We start from the raw sequence: 19,404 nt of genomic DNA on the forward strand, positions 1-19,404 counted from the left end.
AAGAGGATTTTTCAGAATTAAGGCCTAAACAGCTCATGGCTGCAGAAATCCCCTGCTCTTTGTACATTCCTTGGCAATTCCCTCTTCAAATAACTGGTTTGTCTGCTTCTAGATCCTGGATAACTGCAACTGGGTTTGGCTTCTCCCTGTCTCCTCTTGCCCATCCCAGTATGTGCTGTGATACTGCACTGTACCCTGAAACAGCTGCCTCAGCCCACATCTGCCACAAAGGGCTGCAGGATTAAAAATTAAACTAATACACATTTAAGAGATCTGGATGGGCAGGGTCAGTCTAAACTCTGAACAGACTGAAATGACTGCAGGGCTGTCAGCTGCTTTTACATCCTTGAGTTTTATTGAATGTTATACTGGGCAGAGAAATGGTCTCTATTTAGGAACAATTTGTGCCATTTCATAAGGTGACTGCCTAGTCATTTGTCTTCCACAGTAACTCTCATGGGAAAGCAGGATCTTTCCTTGTGGTTTTATTCATGGATATCTTGCAGAATTTCCATATTCTTAAGTCTTACCCTTTTAAAGCAAAACCAGCAAAATTTCAGGTTTCTTTGCTTAGTCCTCAGAAAGTTGTAGCAATTACAGAAATACACAATGACTAGCATATGAGAAGCTAAATGCTCTATCTGAGCTTGTGTGACAACCTTTGAATTTTCCAGACAGTTCTTAATTTGCCAAGGAAGAGTAGTTTTCCTAGAGAATAACTGAGCCAAAGAACTGGGGTAACAATTATCCAAAAAGCTGAGCCTTCTAAAACCAACTTAAAGACCATTAAAGTTTTCCCTTTCAAACTGAAGAATTTAAATATTACAGGCATGTAAGTTTTAATTTAGAGGTAATGAGCAATGTTAGAATAATGAAGAAACCATTTCCCCTTCTATGACTCTTCCCTTTAGGTACCAGCATTCCTGCATTGCTGGTGATGCTCTCACTGTCAGCACCTGCAGGAAGCAAGTGGTGGGAAGAGGTGGATGGCCAGGGACAAAGTGGCTCATCTCAAACACCAGTCAACTACTCCAGAATGTTTTAAATGTGAGAGGAACACAGTAAGCAGAGGAAAGGAAGGAAAAATACCACCCCATAGATGCTCGGAAGATGCTCTATTTGAGTCTAGCCTGTTGGGAAAGTCCTTGCATTACCACAGACAAGCACAACACCCAGCCAACAGGCTTGTAAATCCAGGGATAACTGAGAAGCTCATGAAAAACACCAGACCATTACAGCTGGTTGTGTGCCATCTTGGCAGCGGAACACTATGAGGGATTGATTTCTGTTGCTTAAGGGAATAAACGCTTGTGGTCACTTTGACTCTTTAGAGGCTGAGAAATTATGCACTAAAACATATAACAAAATATGTTGGGTGGCCTCAAATTCATGAAGGTTCAGACATCTTGTCTATCTACACATCTTAATAATCAGTCTTAAATTATTTCTTCTGCTGCAGCTACCTCCCTCTCCCCTTAACATTTTGTGACAGTGTCATGGACTATTGCTACAACTTCAAATTTATGATTAATTATTCTTAAATTATTAAGTCTCCAAATAATGTGTCTTTATTTACCTGTAGACACATTCTGTCTACCTTCATCAATCTCTTTTGTAACAATCTCACCCTCAAAGCACCATTTCCCCTGAAATTATTTTAACATCACCAAAAAGTTATGGCATCCTTTGTTTTGCAAAGTGGAGGATATTTTTTTTAAAAAACCTTCATCCTTCCTCCTAACAAGAACAGGATGTGAAAAAACCTTGATTGATCTAAACCTTCCTGGAAATCATGAGAGAAACTCTGGAATCAGTAAAAGCCACTGTGTAAAAGCATAAAGAAGTCAACTTTCTGTGAAAGTACATTGCTCTACCAGGATACATTAAGAAGACAAAATTTCAGGCCTTGGTTTTACAGAAACTGTACAAAATACATTAAATTACTGGGATTGTTCCCTTATGTCACTTTAGTTAACTGGGGACATTCAGTAGGACACATGAATGGATTATTTGGCAAAGCACTGACTTACTGCGTACATAAATTACAGAAACTGATGTCCAAATTTTAAGAGTTGTATGAACCACCTAAAAAAATTTAAAATAAGAAGCCTTAATTGATCTACAAGCTTACAGAATTTATGGCATAGGAAATGCAAAAGGATGACGTAGAATAAGGTCCTTTAGGTTCAGTTGGTGTGCAAGAGTTCCCTGTCACTGCATGCTACCAGCACTTAATATTCAGCTGACACCAGCAAGCCAGGCAAAGCTGTGCTGAAGTTTTATTTGCACAGCAATTTTAAACTTGACACTGAGGCCAGACTACAGTAATAAACTGTAGGATTTAAGGGAAGAGTAGTGAAGCAAGAGTGAAAGTAAGTAACACATTGCCTCTCCCTGCACTCTCCACTGTGCTCAGTGGATACAACGGGCACCTGCAGCACTTTAAAAACCACAGTAGCATTAGAACAGATGTTTTCAGTGCTCTTCTACTAAGCACCAGGTGAAACAGGAAGCAGAAGCACTTGTGCTTCAATGCAATATTTCAAAACATAATGAGTAGATACATGCCCAGCTCTCATTCTCTTGCTGGCAACCCAAGTGTGGGCATTGCCCGTGGCTGTGCTGGCACACAGCAAGGCCAGTGTCAGTTCCTGCAAAAGCACCTTTGGTTACTAAATAACCACGAGATCTTGCTTCAGTGTAATCTGTGAATTCACCCTTACTTGAACATAAAACTCAGAGTAGAATTTAAGACAGTGATTCCTAAGGAACCAAGGATGAGGGAAAACTTACTCCAACTATGTTGTCATTTCCAAAATTACATCCAATGCCTCAGAGAGCTGGTACTGGATCACTTTGCACAGCTCTTCACTGAGTCAGAACATGGCAACTGGCAGTCTGAGTGATGAATCGTGATCTGATGGCAGCACAAAGCTCTCACAGCTATCTTACAGCTGAACTCTTCTAGACCAACCCATCCACTAATGCACCTCAAAGGAATTTACTTCACTAACCCAAGTGTCATAGACTTTTGTCAGTGAATCATCAGTTCCCCTGTAAAGCAGTGTGCTACTTGTCCACATTGCACGATTAGTAACACACACAAAGAGACTCAGAGAATGTTCATGACAAAGGCAGAATAAAAATGACTATACATCTAGATGGATTATATAATATATAAGTTAAAATTTTATTTTAAAACTTTGCACATACACTTCTTCAGTATCCTCCTCTTTTGTTCATTGCACTGAAAAGTTTCAAAAACACAAAATATATCCCTTTACTAAACATTTTTTGTTCTTAGGTTACAAAAAGATTAACATTTCACAGTCACAAAGCAGAAGTACATTGGTCCAAAACATCTTCCTCCAGCAGGTCCTCGTTTCTTCAGGACATGTAAACCCTAGACAGTTGTACAGATCTCAAGATATTAAGATTAACTGCCCATTGAAGGAAAGATAAATATGGCAGGTATTAAAAAAAATCAAAATTAGACACGTATGGAAGAACACCAACAGCAATGGATTAAAAAAAAAAAAGAAAACAGAATGAGCATGGAGGTGGAGAAGGGTATCCTCCTTCAAGTACATCACAGGTAGAAATACAGCAGCACAGATACAGCATCATTTAGTCACTCTCTCTATGACAGCCACATCACTGAGTCTTCATCTAGGACACATGGAGGAAAACTACTTACATACCTAAAATGTCTGGAAGGAACAATAGTTTCACACAATTTGCCATTCATGTTTGATAGAAAAATGCTGAAAATATTAGTACATAAAATGTAAAATAAAAGGAAAAACACCAAGGCTGGAAGAAACACAGCAGATTTGCTCAAAGCATGTAGTGTTCTTTAAAAACCTAGCAGAAGTTCAGAGCCAAAATCTGCCCAAACATCAAGAGCAGTTCTTCAGAAACATCCTGGAGGGACAGAGTTGACAGTACCTCACAAAACCTCTTGTCATATTTCAACACAGAAGTAACTGCAAATAGAAATTCACTATTAACAGCAGATTATGACCACTTTTCATCATTTAGTCTGTTAGCCCTGTTGTTTCTTAGAATTTATTAAAAAAAAAAACTCTCCAGTGTGAGGCCACTGAACAGCAGCCCTCTCAGACACTTTTGTGTTCATGAAGGAAGCAGTATTGTCTTAATGCACCAAAAGATGGTTGCGTATTACATAATTTGGTGTAAATTAAATTTCTAACCACCTTCTTAATAAAATTAAAGAAAGAAAATTTTAGGCTGTAGTGCAAGTGAAAAATATCTGAAATGGCTGTTCTACTTTCTGTAACAGTATTTCTGGAAGAATGGTAAAAGCTTCTTGGTTTTGAGTTTCTAGAAAAGAGACTGGACTAGGCAGCAGAAGACAGTCCTACACTGCAGCTCACTGGAACTCCTTTACTGGCACCTTTCCCTGCCATTATCCAAGGAAGGACAAGAATTTGCCCAACTTTCTAAGCAGTGCCTCTGCACAGGCCAGGCAGAGCATGTGTGCAATACCAATATGAATGCAGATGTAACTCAGGACTGAGGTTCCTTGTTGCTGAGGCTGTAGCAGTTTTGGATACCAAGGAAACTAGACTGGCAAAAAGCTAGAGCACTGCTGGCATCAGGCAGTAACTAAGATGATATGCCAGGGATCTAACATTTGGACTTGGTGTCTAACTTGCTCCAGTTGGAGGATACAAGCTGTCTGTTCCTAACTTAGGAGCTTCACTGAGCACTAGAGCAGCTGCAAGTCTGAACATGGCTGAACCCATCCTGAATCTGAAAAATGGCACTGTGCACCAGGTATCCTCCCTGCCATCAGTGTTTTCTAATGTTGTGTAATGCAAAGTAATTCAGCCTTTGAAGGGAATTGGAAGTGCCTTTAATTACTGCTTCTCACATAACACCTCCACAATAAATGACTCCTGCCTGTTGTTTCTGTGAGGTTTAGGTGTGTATATGTAGTAATACTATGCCTTGAAGCAGAGCATGACCCCAGCTCAGGTATGCAAGAACCTCCTACTGAAACAGGTAAAAGTGAAAGCCCAAGTACTACTGCATGGATCATAGATGTGCCAGACACTCCAGGGAGGCAAGCACCTAAATATGTAACCAATACTTTGCAAAAATGCAAAACAAAAAGCATCACAGCATAATTTCAGTCTCATACATCTGAGTATAAAACCTCTTACTAAAGTTCTCAGAATTCATTAATTGATACTAATTGTTGATACTGTATTTCTGTCCTTTCTGGGAGAGGGGCTGACAATGAACATAACTCAGCCTGAGCCCAGTTGCTGCAGAGAAGCTCCTGACTGATGGCAGTGCCTCAGATGAACAGCAAACACTGTGCAGGCTGATTCACCAGCCCACCAGATCATGCTCTGAGAAGTCACCTGCCAGTTTGTCCCACCAAGTCATGCAGTCTGCTAACCCATCTCTTCAGGGGTACATTTAAAAACACCCTGGAATGAGAAGGTGCCTTTTCCATTGCCATTGAAATTTCACTTTCAAATTTTGGCAAATCCTACACTGGAAATCTATTTCCACCACACTGCACTCAGTGGTTTTAAAGCACCTGGTATGTGTGTTGATACTTTTACCAAACGAAGACCAACAGTGCACAAGCACTGAAATATTTGACCTGGGCTTGTACCTGGTACCAGAAAGCACCAGCGTCTTTGCTGTTCAGATGATTTCACCAGATTTGTCAGCACTAATTTCTTTGTCAAAGAGGATCTGAATTGCTAGAGGACTACTGCATTTGTGAAGAGACAGCAGGAGTTACACAGAGCATGAAAAGCATGTTTACAAGTTTATTAGGCCAAAAAGTGCAAGAGAAGACTTCTTGCTTAAACTTTAAAACATATGAGGGGCTATGTGAAAAACATTCTGGACTCCAAGCCTCTCTTTTCACCCAGATGCACACAGAATAAGAGGTGAAGAGAAAAAAAAATCAGGAAAGAAAGCATGAAAACACATAATCAGATATGCCATTGATTTATACTGAAGCTCTAGACTATGAAACAACTATGTTCAGTATAGCTTTATCACACGAGGCACTGGGGAACTCGTGGAACAGTTTTCAGGCCAGAATCATGCAGCTTGCTGCAATGCTTGAGCTGTTCCACTCTCCACATTGCCTGCTTTTATCCTGAAACTCTTCTGGGTCTAGAGATTTGGAGCAAGAGTAGTTTGAATCCACCAAACTGTACTTCCAGAGGCAGTCAAATACAGCATCTGGGCAGCTGCACTGCACTCGGGCTGCGCTGTGTTTACACAGCACATCATGAATTACAGAACTGGCAAGCTCTGGGCCACGCCTGTTCAGGAGAAAGCCTGCAAAGGGCATGGCATCTCCTACTCTTTTGGAAAGGACACACCATTTGTGAGCCTAGTCAGTGCCCTACAATGATGTCAGCTCTCTGTCTTTTTTCTTATCGAAGAAGTACAAACCAGATGAACAGCTCCACACCAATGTGGTCTGGGCACAAATCAGGTATAAGTTGGCTCCCCAGCCAATATACCTGCCTGATTTCTGATTTTGTTTTCTCTTAAATTCCTGCCAGTGAAGTAAGAGAGCTGCCTGCATGGACTAGGCAGCCAGGTTACACTGCAAACTTTTTCACTTGTTTCTCTCCTGGCTTTCATGTCAAAAATGTTTTACACAAATTTTCTTTATTTAAATTATCACTGCTAAGAAAAGAGCTGAAGCAAGCCAAGGGCTTGTATCTATCACAGTCATCTTGTGATCCTTGAGTACAATTCTCAATGTCAAGAGGAAAGAAAGTTTTAAGCTGTCCCTTTCTGATCACCAGTCAAGCAGGCAAAGGTATACTGAATAATAGATGAGGCAGGAAGAACTGAAACACCTTTGAAATAGATCACTGTCTGTGTATCCAAATTGCTAATGAGAGCAATACTACTACTTCAAGTAAAAGTCCAACTGAAAACACACTCAGGAGCCCAAACAAATTTACTAAATCTCAACTGATGGAAAAAATTTATGGTCAGGGATCCTTTCAACAGGATAAAGCAGGCAGAACCATCCAATGAATGTAAATTTCTGATCCCAAAGAAACCACAGCCTCCAGCTAAACATCACATAAAGTTGAGTTTGCATGCTCTGTATAATCATGGTATACACACAACAAGAAATCTTGACAAGTAACTCCTCACCCCAGAATAAATTCTGCCATACAGGACTGTGACTTATTTCTCCTGGAAAACTTTGCAGGTGACTGTTTTTAGCTGCAGTAAACAGGCATAGTTACACTGAAACCAGCTTCAGTTTTCCTACTAAAATACAGGAGGTACAGTCTACTGAAGAAGAGACAGGAGAGGAAAATGGGGCTCAAAGGATTACACAAGTTTAAGTTGTCCATAGGTAAGTCATGAATACAACTTTCTGAAAGAAAATGCTTGAGTCTCATACATGTATATCTATATGCTTAAATGAGATGTGACCCAAGCCCCTTTCTGAATATTTGAGGGTAGATTTCAGGAGCCTCCTTGGCGTCTGATACCCACTTCTACTTTCACAACTGAAATGGCTCTTCCAAGCTACATGGTAAACTGAGAAAAAAATTTAATTCCCCACCCCACCTAGAGGGATGACAGAATTTATAGTATGCTAGCAGCGTTTAAATCCCATTCCTGTTAAGCACCAAAACCATTTTTGTAGGGAAATTGGAATCTAAAGAGTTATCTTTAATCATATACAGTATATGTGCAGAACCCTACCTTTTGGGCAGAAAAATACACCTCCAGCATTAGTTTTGACTAGATTATATCAATTGGAAGTGTCCTGGTCAGACCACCAAAAATCTACTGTCTCTTACAGGCCCTTCCCAAAAAGATCCCAATCCTATAACGCCTCTTGGTGCTCCTTTCATGACTGTTTGTTCCCGTGGATCAAAGGGATGACGTAGACAGAGATGTCGTCTCCAGAGCCCAGCCTGTCATTGGATATCCGCCAGCCCCGGTCCTTCAGCACTCCCCTGGCTCGCATCACCAGGTCCTGCGCCGCCAGCGTGTACCTGTGGAAAAGGCACAGTACAGCCAGGGAGGGTTGTCTCCGTGAGCAAAGTGGGTTTGCACAGCCTGCTGCCTGCCAGATTTAATGTTTTGGCCTACCAAGACATGCTTCCCAGTGTTTTAGAAGCAGGCAGGAGAAACACAAACTATTGCATATGCACAATGCAACTCCTTCCAGTTCAGTGACAGTTCCTGAGTAAGAATGTAAAGATATTTGGCAGGCACCACTTGATCAAAAGTCATGGGCCATTCTAAGTGCCTGGCTTCATCAAAATATTAAACACACTTGCCTTAACAAATTTGCTTTCTAGTAGTAGTCTGAAAAATTAAGGACTCCAATAACACTACTTGTTGAAAACTACACATTTGTTCACTGACACACCTGAAGTGCTCAACTAAACATGCCTCAACTATTTCAGAAATTAATTGTAACGAAGAAAGTAATTTGATAGCAAGTAAAAGACCATAAAAATAAAATCAAAATTTCACTTAAAGACTAACTTGTCTGTTTTCTGGATCATAGGAATTACTTTTAAATCTCTTTTATTCTGAAACTAGAATAGGAAACTTACAGCTAATATGATCCAATTAACAGAGTCCCACAGTTCTTTCACATTTATGAGTTCAGTGAAAACTGCATGAATGTGAGTGGTCAAGTGCTTAATTTAGTGAAATACCAAGTTTCACATTGCTTCAAAACTTCCAGCCTGTGCTGGGCTGAATGGCATTGGATTTATGGGAGTTATTTTTCTGTCCTAAGAAACTACCACACGGTACTTGGGGGCAGAAGGGTGTCAGAGTCCAAAAGGTGCATAGACAGTGCTCTGTCATGTTCTCCCTTACTGCTTTACCTGCTGTTACTACATCAACACATCTGTGTACTCACATATAAGTTTCCTCTGAAAGAAATCTCATTATAGGTGAACAGCTACTGTCATGTGTTTTTCACTACTTCAGCCCAACACCTGGCCAAGAGGTTTTGGATTTGATTGGGCGGAGGTAAGCTTTTCTATTATTTGATAATTAAAATTAACTGAATAGTTTAAAGAGTGACAAGGAAAAAAACCACCATTCTGTATGGTTTTTAGTAAAAGTGTGAGTATCAACCTCCAGGATGCTGAAGCCAAACACACAGGCCTCTAGAACTAAAGCACACCTCTGTGTTTACAAACCCAAAAAGGACCAGAAGGTTTTGCATTTCAATATCCCCTTTTCTAGGAAGGATCCTTGACCAGAAATGATCAGCCCAGATCTCATCTGTAGAAAGGGAAAGAACAATATCTCTGTTGATCAGAAGCACTGTGTGTGTGTTTAGATTTATCAATTACCCAGGACTCTTCTAACCTTATAACTTTTCACCATAGAATTCCTTATTACGTTGTAATTTTTATCACAGAGACTTTACTCAGTCTCTGGGGATAACAGAAGAAAAAACCCACCCCAGTTGTGTTCTGTGCCTAGAATTTTGATGCCTTGAACTCAGAGGACTCTTTTGAAACAAGAGTAGATATATTTGCTCTACTAGAAAGATTTCTTCAATGCAAATGAACCAATGCTTGACTACTCAAAAGGCTTGATTCAAGTAATGTAGTAATCTTGTACAGCTGCAATGCACCCACTGTTCTTAATGGTACTGAGTGATAAAATTTCCAGGCCTCACTAGTTTTGACAAAAGAATTACTTCAGCAGTAAAAGAAGGGCCCAAAGACATGAAATGTAACACACATGCTTGCATACACACATGCACTGTCTGCATGTTCTGAGATCAGTCTGTGCCATAACATCCAGCTAGAACATCAGGATGTAACAAGAAGCATTGCCTTACTGTCCTAATGCAACATGAAATCGTTTTTTCTAAGGGGAAAAAACCCAAACATACATACTTGCACTCCTCAGTTCTCAAATCAGATGCTGGGCAAGGGAACAAAAGGACTCCACATGGCAAGCAAGAAACTGAAATATTTATTCACAGCATGTCTGATGCTGAGTGAATTTTGGCAAGAACATATTTCCCAAAGATTTCTCAGCTATTGTCAAAATTTAAGAAACACCCATCATTCTGCAAGAAAACTTTGCCTTCCTGCTTTTTCTAATTAACAAGGACTCTCCACATCTAAGGAGTACAAAGGAATGAGTATTGCTTTTGATTGTATTTGGCTTTTGCTGCTGAATGTTTGGAGAGGGGAAGATAAAAAAAAGGAATTTTAATAAATAAGAAATTTTCTTGCAGACAAACCGTGAAATACTCAAGAAAACCAGCACAATGAAGCAAAGAAAAAGGAACAGGTGAAGGCAGTAGTGAAGTAAAGTATTCCTCTCCTGTGCAGAGCTGAATTGAAGCAATGCTGTTCAACTTGGCACTAGAAGAGATAGGGTGAGTCTCTTGTACCTGGATATGAATAGCAGCAGCAGTCCATTACCAAACGTTTTATTCTCCAGTGCTGTGAAATTGGGATACAGCTGTTGAGACAGCATTAGAGAACTGCTGAAGTAGTTTTAAAGTATCCACTTCCTCCTAATGAATAGCCTTGCTGGAATACAACTTTTGTGTTTTAAGAATAAATATATGTAGGTTTTTTTCTTATGCCAAAGATTTCTGTATTGATCAGTGGAAGTACTGAAGGAGGAATGGTGACAGTGGAGGAATCGTGCTGCTGTCTGAGCAGCTTCTTATCTCCTCACACCCAGCAGAGGTGGAGGAGCTCCTCAGCATCCTCATAAATCTCTAGTGATTGTGAGAGGGAAAATGAGAGGACAATAAATGACAAAAGGAAGGATGAGAAATAAGAGATTCCCAAGGTCAGGAATAAATGTGCATACATACAGCTGAAGGAAGCTGACAAAGCGTCACAGTTCTCCATCTTCAAACCTCTTCAGAGAGCTGATGTATGGACAGCACCAGTGGCACTGCCACTTGTCCTTCACTAGGAGCCCTGTAATGCTCATCTGCCACAATACTCATAAGAAATGAGCTGGTTAAGAAATCTGCTCCATCCCAGCCTCTTCACTCCATCACAGCCCTCACACAGGAACTGTTCTATAAACAAGTGTGTGCCCAAACCCCCTGAGGCTGCGTCTGCATGGCTGGATGAAGAGAGACCTGAGGACTTTGCTCTCCCTGCACTTGGGAGATGTCCAGGCACATACTATGTTTGCTAGAGCTCAGAAATGTTTCTTATGTGGGCAACAAATACAGTAAATACCACCAGGAGAGAATCCCAAGAGCATTGCTGAGGGCTGTAAGCTCTTACCCATCAGGCTATAAAGTGACTTCTAATTCAAATGGGAGGGATATTGGTCTCGCAGTGAGCTAATTGTGTAACAGATAAGTACTCTGCAGCTCTAAAATCCTCTCTAGACTTTTTATTTTTCTCTTTTCTAATATGCTGCTGTCAGGAAATAAGTAGGCTATTGGGTCAGGTGGATCCAGAGACTGCTCCACAGGTTGGTGCTCCTGAAGACTACAGCATTGCCAAACCCAGAGTGCAAGTCTCTTACATTCTGACAAGTTTTCTACATCGCTTGAGATATTTTCAACTGTTCACCTCACCCCAGATTATGTCACTGGACCCATCACAGAACCTGACATTTTCTGGGATAACATTTTCTTTAAACAAAACATTTATACACTGCAAAGGAGATTTTTCTGTCACTGACTAGTGAGAGCAATGAATGCAGCTCCACAGCTTGAGCTGGAATGCTACAGTAAATTCATTAGCTATACCTCATTTAGAACACTGTGAAATAATTACATAGAACCTCTCACACAGTACCTTAAGATCTTTAAAAATTCTTTACAACCAAACAGCAAGAGCAATTCCACAAAGGTAATTTTCATAAATATCATTGTAAACTATATGAGGGACTGCTCTAATTACCTTTTGCATGCTGGCATGAGAAAAGTCTTGCCCTCACTATTTGTAAACCTCTAAATGATCTGGCACAAAGTTGCTTAAAATAACAAATTTATTTACAATTCAGATGTCCATTCAAAGACCAGTAGGTCAAACACGAATAAATGTGTTTGTTTTAAGTTATAAACAGCAGGCTTAGCTCTGGAATGTGTGGTACTCACACTGGTACAAACAGTGACTAATCCCCCACAATTACTAAACCAGTATGAGAAAATCTAAATCAAACCAAAGAAAATACAATTTTCCTTTAGAGTCTCTCATTGCTCTGAGTGTTCTATAATGGATGAAATAACTCACCTAACAAGTCAAAGAGGTTGAAGAATCCTGCTTCTTACTGCAGCAATCATGGTGGCTGTCACCATCAGCTTAGTAAAGACCAAAATGAACAAGATAGACACAACACACCCTGACCGTATTCTCAACAGATGGGACTGGTGAGGATGGAAGGCAGGGCCAACCTTTCCCAAATACTAGATGAGAATGGAGACAGAACAGGACAGAGGTATTGCAGGTGCCTCTGCAAGAATCTGAAGGGTGCAGGAATGAGGACAAATAGCATTTCTGAATGGTGTCAAGGAATAACTGAAAGTCGACTGGATAGGTCATCTCCCCCTACCTTAAATTAATGGTACATCTGCATAGCACACTGCCAGATGCCCACAGCTGATCCTGTCTGATAGCTTGCCAGAGAGAGGGCAAGACAGCTGCATGTCTTGCTGAAGTAGAGATGACTTGGGGCTGTCATTCATACCACATTTCATCTTTGGCATAAGGAGACAGGCAAAGTCAAAATATGTAGTTGCAGCTTCACAATAATCATCAATCATCCATTCTCCTGATGATTGCAGCAAAACCTCTTCTTGCATTTCATATTTTTAAGTGTCAGGGAAAGAAAATACTGCTGTTGAGTTATTTTGAAGGTGTTCTCCCTTTAAAACTGAAGTCACTGTCAAGGTGTCCACACTCAGTTATCTTGTTTGTAGATGAACAGGGCTGACCCTGTGAAAATGACCACTTAGGAAGATGAGAAACAGCAAGCATTTTGAGATGGGTCTTAGCTATTTCTGAAATTCCACTTTTCCAAAGACCAACTGGGGATGTGTAAAATCTCTCTCCCCCGCTCTCAGCCAAGGGCAGAACACAGTGGTAGACGGCCCTAAATTCACTATCAACACACACTTCCCTTCCCGAACAGTCCCTAAGAACAAATAAAGCTCTTTCTACTTTCACAGTCCCATTTACAAGCTTCTGATCTCTGGCATAATGTTTTAATTCACAGTGTCAACGAACTCAGTAGCAGATTCACCTATGGACTCACTCAAGGCAGAAAGCCTCTAGATGGTTGTTTGGGAACTTGTTTGTTTGCATGATGATATGTTTTAAGGACAGAAACGGATAATCTAAGATTCAATAAAGATAGCAAAATGAAGAGCATGAGGTAGATTAAAATTACTAAATGAAGCAGGATCTAATTAAATGAAATACAAGTCAGACTTTCCACCTGTTTTGTCACCACACCGGTCCTGCAGCTGGTAGCACTGAGCATCCTCTATGGAAAGTGTGTTTAAAGGTCACATCATGACTAGGAAAGAGTGGAAACCACAATGTGCAGTATTTATATACATACACAGCGAGAGAGAGAGGGAGATGTTGAGGATGTCCTTCTGAGAAACAATCTTTAGTGTTATGGGCTTGTCCAGAGGAGAGACTTGTTGCCATGTTCTTCCAAGACCCCAGCCTCCTACAGTTTTCATAGGACCTCATACAGCAAACAGAATGGATCCCATTCCACAATACTGCAATCCCACACCTACTCCTTTGAAGGCAGGCATTTCTGAGTTATAAGAGAGTCCCTGCTCCAACTCTCACATTTGCTCACATTACCTCTACAGGTTCTGTCCAACCCATAAAAATGTCTTCTTGTAAGTGTTGCATATTTCCCAAATGTTACTCATATCATACTTTCTACAAAAATATGTTACCAGAAAGTGCTCTTCTATGAAGAAGCTAGAAAATTGGGGATGAGCACAAACCTGTGGGGATCATCAGGGTCACAGTTGGGTAGAAAGTTAGTGATGGCTTCTGCCACTTCTTCATTTAACAGCACATCCCAGAGTCCATCAGTAGCTAGGATCAGAACATCATCTGGCCCATGCTCATACTGCAGGAGGTCATAGACTCGCACCTAAAAGAAAAAAACCCAAGGCACACTCATCAAGGAGGTGATAGTCAGACCTGTTTGTGAAACATTGCTGAGTTTGGCTGTGAGTTTATCAGGTTCAGACAGGGCACTGACATAATCTCCCATGGCACTGGCAGAGTCTGTCTCAAATTCAGCCCTCCACATAGCAACCCTTCCTGCTGCAGCTCAGTGTGGCTCAGGTGCTAACCCCAGACAGGATGTATGCAAGTGTTCCAAAACCAGGCTCAAAGGTTCTGTGCTGCCTGATGCCAGAAGCACTTGAAGCCTCCCCCACTCAGCAGCCTGGCTTCAGTGCATGAGGCTCCTCCCTATCATTGGCAGGACTAGTCATATGGAAGCTGAATAATTTATTTGATGAATTTTTGATATTTTCTAATAAAATATTCACAAATAATTGTTTTCACTATTTGTCCTGATCCATTTAAGTCTGCCAGATTGCATGTTTGGAAATGCCTGTGTGACAGCCAGCAGTGCATTCATTTTTCTAAACCTGAGGCAGCTGCTGCACTTGAGTTTTGTCTGAGCAAGTGAGTGGTTCCATGAAATGCAGAAAAACTGCTCAGTCACATGTATCTGTAAGCATTTCAGTAGCTACAGACCAATTCAGGATCTGCACTGCACAAAAGTGAAGCTTATTCGCACTATTAAAATATCCACTGACTTCAATTTGTATGTCTGCAGCCCTAGTCAGGCTGATCACTGCTGGCATCTCTTCATACCCTGCCTTTTAAACAACTTCCAGCATCCTCTTCCCAGAGAGGCTGAGAGTGGTGGAGGCAGTCACAGTGGGGGTTGCTGTGGGGCCATCAGCTGAGCCAGAATGCAAGCGAAGGCCATATAAAGTGTTTTAAAACAAGCCTTTAGCTTGGTGTAACTCTCCTTCCAGCATATGCTGTACTCCAGCTGAGAAATGCCTGCAATTCCCAGGTTGTGATGGGGAGCCATTAGGAAGCACCCCCAGAGCACTTTAATTATCATAGCAACACCACAGTTTGAAAGAACTATAACAACCACAGCAAGGCAGACAGGAGGGAAGGATCACCTGTACTGAAATTCAGAAACAGTACATCTCATCATGCACCCTGCTCCAGTCCTGGACCCCACTAACAGCAGTTAGTCAGGACAAGCACTGGGCATAACAAGAAAATATGAGCTGCTTTATTCTCCCTCATGGTGCACTTTCCCCTTAGGAGCCATGGAGCAGGCAATGCATATAAAATTCCTGGACCTTTTAATGTAATTACGCTTTTATGGGACTTCAACCAGTACCAGAGAAAAAATAAATTAAAAATCACCTAGATCTTACTGCTAATCCTTACCAGTTTGCTCTTCACTCAAAAGCACAAGAAGGTCATTTGTAAAATGTAACCTTCACTTCATTATCTAAGGTAGCAGCTGAATAAGGACTTTGGAGAGGATTAAATTCAAGGCAAGGTACTCTCTTCATTAGAGCATATCTGCTTATTCAGACTTGAGTGGGAATATAGAAAAGACCCCTATATGCAGGACAGATCTCATCTCAAGCTTATTGTACAGAAATCAGTAGCTGTCATAGCTCCTGTCTCCCAGAATTTATTTCAGTCTTAACAGCCCACAGTTGCAACTCAGAAATCACTGGGGTGTGGAGGCTGAGTTGGCCAACACAGCCATCAATATACAGCACATGTTCTGGTCAGATCTCTTGGGGAACAGTAAATACTTGAGAAAGCATCACAGTTAATGCTCAGGGAAGCACTCAGCACCAAGCCATTGGTAAGACTAACCAAGCTTCAAACATCTGCGCTGGGAAAAGCACATCCCAATTGAGGCAAAAGATACATTACATCACAGGAGCCATTTTTGCAGCTTAGGTGGGGAAGAATGTAGGAAAGCAAAACCATGCACCACTGATTGGAATCCTCCTGAAATGAACCATTTTGTCTGAGAAGCAGCACTGGGATGGACAAGAAACTTGTCAAAGCAACCTGCAGCCAGTCCATGAGCAACATCAAGAAGAGATCATTTCACCAAGAATATGTTTTGTTTTAGGGGAACAGGAAAAAAAATGCATTCACTGATTTATTGTGTAATCCAGGAAGAACGGTATTTCCTAAAAGAACAAGCTTTGTGAACTGGGCACCTCCAGAAGAAAGGCAAATGTTGAGAAGAAACTAGATATCAGAAGAGCCTCAGAGAACAGTGAGGTGTTAGGCTAGTCCCCAGGCTAAGGAAAAGAGAGTGCCAAGATTACAGGAGACAAGTTTGGGCAATTAATGCAAAATTGTTGCATATAAGGACCAGTTGGGCATGCAAGTAAAGGTTCAATGAAATGCAGTTTTGTCTGCCTTCCAGTTACTTTAAGTCCTTTCTTTGTGTCTTGCCTTGGATTCCTTAAATACAGCTGTAGGTGCCCTAATACATTGCTGACAAAAAATGAGTTAGAGCTGTCCAGTCTATTGCAGGGTCAGGTTATGTCCACAGACTGCCTTGTCCAGCTGCAGAAAGAACCAGCTCCTAACCCTTCACTCTTCTGCCAGCACCTTTGTTCTGGTTCTTCCTTGGGTCAATGAGGGTCTCTTGCAGTAGCGCCCTGTGCCTTCAGCTGGGCTTGGAGCAGTGTCCCAGCAGAGCTCCTGGAGGCACACAGGCAGCTCCTGGGCAGCAGCAGCAGGCACGTGGAACGGAAGCTCAGCCCAGCAGGGCTCACTGAACACACACTCCACACACATCCCACACTGTGCAGCACCCACAGCACACTGCACACTGTACAAAAAATGTGATAGTATGATGTGCCACAGTTTTGAAGTATGAGGAGTCATCCAGGGAATCACCTAAGTGCCTGCAACAGCAATGAACCCACAGCCTTTTAAATCTTATGTGACCAAAACCAGCTTAATGATTGCAATGAAAATGACTATTTTATGTTTTTAGATTCCAGAGTAAACCTTCCCAATGACTACCTCTTTCCTGTAGCTGTATTTCAGGAAAGTAAAGAGTGAGGTTTAAGGAAAGTTCTGTCTGTGACACAAGTTTGTGCAAAGCTGTTCACACTGTAAAGCAGCATTGCAGAACCCTGCTCCTTCAGGTGACAGCTGGCTGGACAATAACTGGCAGTGTGGATGTTTCCTTAACTGGTACAACACCCTTGACAAATTTCCTAACAATGCCATCTTGAATCTTCAGTCTTTTCCTTGTGAATCACTGCTTCTGCAGCCAGATGTCACTTTTGAGAGTGCCCCACAGAATCTGTGTCCTTGGCCTCCCACAATCTCCTGAGAGCCCTCTTAGCAACTCCCTCCAGCCTACTAGCCTCTTCTGTGTGAAGTTTCTCACTCTTTAAATTTATCTCTCTGGAGTATCAGGGCAGCCCTGGAAGAAGCCAGGCTTGGTCACCATACTTCTCCCATCTGCTCATGTCTTATTGATGTAAAGTAGCTGACCAGTTAACTAGCTGAACTTGACGTTAGCAACTAGAAAATGTAAAAACTAAAAGGAACCTCAGCAGCACAGCTAGCCATGAAACCACAGCAATAAGCACTGGGTTACCCTTATATCCTACAGATAGAATAATACAACCTAACCTGACTAGTACTTAAAGATCTGCTGACAGGTAACACTGGATACACACCACTAGAGCCCATAGTCATACACATCTTTCTGAACATGCATTATGTAGTTTGTCAAATAACATCCTTCTTCAATCATTTGTTTCTCATATTACATATTACCTACATGCAGTCAAGAGCACTGAGAAAACTGCTCTGGGCAAACAATGAACAAACAGGTGAAATGGTTTTTATTTACATTTCAAACAGATCTACCCGCCAGACAAACCCTGCCTTTGGCTGCTGCAAAGGGCCACAGCAGCTCTGTGAAGGTGCTGTGCCTCGTTGGCCAGGTTTGTTTTTAAGAGGCAGCCAAGGCGAGTCCCTGCGGCTGGAAAACCGCTCACAGCAGAGTGACATGCGAGCCTGCAGCCACCTGAGGTGCTCCTCAGCGGCCGGCCTCCGGGGATTCCAGCTAAACAACAGCCTGCATTCACTTGCCTGCACTATTGATCAACCCAGCTACTTCAATAAATTAAACCCTTTCTTAATTGTATCGTCCCTTTTATGCGCAGTGTTATCCAGTGCAGCTTTCCTGGCAAATGATGAGATCTTTCAATAGCACTCTCCATGTAATTTATATGTAAATAATAAAAAGTGGATCCCAACACTGCTCCCTGCAGCATTCACCAATTAATCTCCTTTTAGATTTTTACTGCCACCCTTTGTTTCCTGCCCGTTAGCCAATTTCCAGTGCACTGTGCCAACTTTCCACTTTGTCTGTAGCTTCATATCTTTTATATTAATAACCTGTGATGCACAACAGTTTCTCAAATGTTTCCTGAGGAATCAAAGTGCTCATGCAAGAGCATCAACTGAATTTATTATTATCATCTTAATTCTCTTGTAGACATAACCTCAAGGACCTGAAGCCACTTAAGTGTGATGTTTGCTTCCTGAAAACACTTTGACTCCCTTTGATCATACTGTGCTTCTCTATGTATTTGCCTTACTTGTTCCTTTTGATGGCATAATTCCTGAGCATTTCTCCAGAAGGCAGATGTGACTCTAAACGGTCACCTTGGACATATTTGTAGAGTTGTCAGAAAGATTTTACAAACACCATGGAATAACCAAAATTCTTCTTCATTACCTTCTTATCGTTTGCTCTGATGGCTGGCTTTGGGTTCCTTGCTGGCAAGGGCCAAATGCTGTCATCAGAGCCACATCTTTCCCCACCAAATAGCTGAGCTGCAATTCAAAAAATTTTGGGATGAAATTCTGCTTTTCATCTGCAACAAGATCTCTCTAAGTTTTGAAAAGCAGACTTTCCTGCTGAAAGCTTTCAAATTAACTGTTCCATTATGAAAAATAAATATTTAATTCCATGCCAGAGAGCCTCAGCCATGGCTTGCCTGCTTTGTGCTACTCCAGTTCATTATAAAAGGTTCAAATCTCTAGAGCTCACCAACCTGCAAAAGTCCTCCAAATCTGGTCTCATAACAGCTGAGCCAGTGAATACTGATTACATTTGTCAGTCTTGGCTGCATGACTTTTCCTCCCATAACCTGGCACTCTGTCAAAATATCATTTCACACCACCCTCAAATTACAATTATATGCCTATTTCTGGATGTAGTCTCAGGGATGTTTACCTTTCCTTAAGCTAAATTTTGGTACATATGGCAGAGCTTTGTCACGCTGGAAGTACAATGTTCAGAAAACTCACC

General features: G+C 41.4%; 1 protein-coding gene across 1 annotated transcript in view; it reads right to left on the reverse strand.

Moving 5' to 3' along the window:
• Window positions 1–3,162: 3,162 nt before the first annotated feature.
• The window catches only part of PPM1H (protein phosphatase, Mg2+/Mn2+ dependent 1H), a 130,102-nt gene continuing 113,860 nt past the window's right edge, over window positions 3,163–19,404 (reverse strand). Inside the window, exons 9-10 of the mRNA XM_021547410.2 lie at window positions 13,982–14,133; window positions 3,163–8,036 (exon numbers count right to left, since the gene is read on the reverse strand). Of these exons, the coding sequence (XP_021403085.2) occupies window positions 7,889–8,036; window positions 13,982–14,133 (300 nt within the window). The 3' untranslated portion in view covers window positions 3,163–7,888. The remainder of the gene's footprint in view (window positions 8,037–13,981; window positions 14,134–19,404) is intronic.

Source organism: Lonchura striata, chromosome 5 (genome assembly GCF_046129695.1).
Source record: "Lonchura striata isolate bLonStr1 chromosome 5, bLonStr1.mat, whole genome shotgun sequence".
In the NCBI taxonomy this organism is placed as follows: Eukaryota; Metazoa; Chordata; class Aves; order Passeriformes; family Estrildidae; genus Lonchura; species Lonchura striata.